Source organism: Sipha flava, unplaced genomic scaffold (assembly GCF_003268045.1).
Source record: "Sipha flava isolate LNK unplaced genomic scaffold, YSA_version1 299_pilon_pilon, whole genome shotgun sequence".
Classification (NCBI taxonomy): Eukaryota; Metazoa; Arthropoda; class Insecta; order Hemiptera; family Aphididae; genus Sipha; species Sipha flava.
This window is the reverse complement of record NW_020272971.1, coordinates 557,366-560,799: the sequence shown is the minus strand read 5'-3', so window position 1 is coordinate 560,799 and position 3,434 is coordinate 557,366. Positions and strand designations below refer to the sequence as shown.

At 31.2% G+C, this 3,434-nt stretch overlaps 1 protein-coding gene across 1 annotated transcript; it reads left to right on the top strand.

The window, feature by feature from the left end:
- Positions 1-1,270: 1,270 nt before the first annotated feature.
- On the top strand, positions 1,271-2,889 carry LOC112685938. Its single transcript, XM_025557999.1, has 3 exons — positions 1,271-1,547; positions 1,612-1,722; positions 1,794-2,889. Exons 1-3 carry the CDS (start codon positions 1,334-1,336, stop codon positions 1,868-1,870), a joined length of 402 nt encoding a protein of 133 aa, XP_025413784.1. The 5' UTR covers positions 1,271-1,333; the 3' UTR covers positions 1,871-2,889.
- The last annotated feature ends 545 nt before the right edge of the window (positions 2,890-3,434 follow it).

Genomic DNA, 3,434 nt, shown 5'->3' with positions numbered 1-3,434 from the left:
AACAGCAGAGAATGATTGCACAAAATCGCTGGAGACCGAAATCGCGAAATCGGAGTAAACGAAGATTTCAACGTTCAATTGCATGAGTATTGTGTTGCCTATCCCATTCGATAACGGAGGAGCGATAAATAAAACAGTAATTCAATGATGAAATAAAACAATAAAACCTATTGTATATTTGTTTTATACAATAGGTAGCGCTGCAAGATATCATAATGATTTCAATAGTTTAGTTAAATACATTTTTTACGGTACTTATATCCCAGCCGTTCTTACTGCCCCAACAATATTACCGTCTGTAGATCACCTCTCCCGAGTAATTACTAAAAATATGCCTCCGACTAAACCAGTATCGTATATAACCATCGGTAACGTTTATAAACGCTCTGATGTACTACGTGTTAAATATTATGGATTTTAGTTGCTTAAATAATTAATTCTATATATGTAAGGAACTATTTGGATGGAATAATTTATAACTTCATTATGACGTATTATTCTGTAAAGTTTATTGTTCAATTTATATGGGTACCTGTTTTGTATTGAATATATATATATATTTATATGTATATAAAGACTGCGTGTTGTCGTCATTGGATAAAGATTTTTTATGGGAATAATAATATCAAAAAAAAAAAACTAATTACATTTATTATAGCGATTATAAAATAAAAATGTATTTCCATAAATAACATACAATCTCACTCTTGTGTTAAAAAAAACTTAGCCGGGCACGAAATCTGTTAGCCAGATTATACTGTAATTTCAAAAACATTTCTAAAACCGTGCCAATTTCTGTAGGATAAATTTTAATAATCACTCTGGTAGCGTTTTATTGGGGACTTAAACGACGTCGTAAAGACATTAAAACAAGTGCGAATAAGCGTCAAACGAGTACAGCGTTTTTTCGTCTTGCTTAAGGTGGAATCGAGTGAATAGTGTTCTCCGCAAAGCCAACGCAAAACCATTTACATCCAGCTGACGTACCTTACTAACATTTATCATTAGGGTTTCGGTAAATACAAATGGATAAATCGAGCCGAGCTAATTCAATGGAACAAATTCAAATCCGCGTTGTTGTCGCGGTAATATTTCTCTGGCGGCACACAACAAATCACGAGCAAGGCGTAATAAGGTGTATTACGGCCGTGCGCTACGTATATTATGTTTTCGTAAAACGCCCACTTGGATAGTTTTTAAGTAGGCACCTGCAAATATGGGTAAATAGAGGTATACGTATACCGTGCACACGTAATACAACACGAACGATCTAGTTTCGCCGTTCCTTTCACTTTTAATTGAGTGTTTGAGTCGCAGTCGTCGTGCAGAAGTTATGAATGAGTGTTTGACCAGCGCTTTGCAAGAATATCATTGCCGTCGGTTTTCCGCAGGTGTTCCGATTCGTTTTTTCTCGCCGTCCTTTCGTCCGCTGAGCACAACAATGAAAACCGCAATAACGTTATTGTCTTTCTTCTTCTTCTTGGCCATGGTGCTCGGGTCGACCGAATCCTCGATGTACATGAAACACGGCCAACACCTGGAACCCGGTACACATTCATATTGAACGCGTTCGTTGCGAGTACTGATGTTTTAACCGCGGCGTCTTGTTAGTTTTAGAACCGGTATCGTCCACGGTCGAATCCATCCCTATATACAAGCTGTCACGTGGTTTCGAAATTGGTTCGGTCAAGGAACGCGTCGACAAGAGCACATTGCTGACCGGTAAGTCGGATAGTTATCCCGTTTCGTAGCGTCGATGTTATCGTATAATGCTTTGTTGTATTAATGTTCAGCGAAAAACATCAACAAGCTAAAAGAAGACGAAGCACATAAAGAAGAAAACGCTAAAGTAAAATCGTTAATCAGTTAGTTCTAACTTCACTCTACGATGAAGATTATCTATTGTTATGATTTTTGTTAATTTTCTTTTTTTTTAAGTTGAACATATTTTTTATGCTCGGTTTTACGAATGTTATTGATATGATAACAACAATTATTTTAAATAATACTACATGTAATATTACAAAAGCCAAATACTAATTTAAGATTTTAACTCACTATCGGAAACAGAAAATTATTTCCGACGACTTAAAATAAATCTCTAATTTATGCATCGTTCCCTAATATGATTGTCTAAAACCGTTAATTTTATGTAAATATAATTAAGTAGTGTTATACTGTTGAACAATTATCACAATTATCTCATTTTTGATTTTGTAAATTAGTTCAATCGTCATAATATATTAACTATACGTTAAATCGATTTTTAATATTCAAATTGATTCATTCTACTCGACTTGAGTCCTGAAATCAAATATACATTTATATTTCCGCATGTACACGTATATTTTTAAAAGTTTACTATTTACACGAGATGGCTATTTAAAATAGTATTTTTAGCACTGTTTTTTTTTTTTTGCAAATTATAATTGTATGTGAAATATGTTATGAGCAATAAACTACGGGTGTTAATTATTTAATTTGTAACAACAACCCGTGATTTATTTTAAAAAACAATAATTTATGCATTCGAATGCACTATGCAATAACAAATTTTATGAACGCATAATTTAATGAAATACATTTCAAAACTATATTGTTATTCGTATACTTAAAAAGGTTTTGTTTATTTAATAATTTGTTATAAACATATATGCTAAAGTTCAATGTCTTAAATCCTTTGTTGAACAATATTGATTATATTACTTATTCTGCAGATCACAATAAACACCATTTACCTAAGCAATTGATATACGAGTTGTAGATTTGTTGATATTTTAGTAGCCACCTTTGTATTATTTGATTTCATAAAAAAATAAATGTATTGATTTGCGAGAGATTTTGAATAGTTTTGCTATTTCGATATTAGATACACTTAACAAGTTAAAATTCACTTTTGCTCTTATTTATTTGTAAACGATTGTTTAGGCGTCGAGCAACAAATGCCAAAAATATCGGTATGTAGCCACTGATTTTTTAATACAGGGTAATTTTAAGTATTCGTATTAATAATATATTTTTAGACTACGTAAACTAATATTTATAAAAACTCACTGCTCCTTTTAAAATTAAAGATAATAATTTCTATTAATATATATATCATATTTCTTTTACATTTGCTATTTATTTGATGATTTAACACTGAGTCATAATATTTATACATATATACATATATATATTCACATGTCACATTATATTTCACCCGCAATATGTGACAGTTGTTGGATTTGAATTAAACTGATAATTTACACTAAGCTGACTGTTGAGTAATCGCCGTTTCTAAATATTATTTAAAGAATATTTTAGGCATTGTAATGTGTTCGTTTTGCAACACTGATATTATATTTAAACGTTTTTTTTTTTTTTTTAGGTTAAAATATTGCGTGTAATATCTAAAATCTTATTTTTACAAAATTAAACTCATAACCAATGTA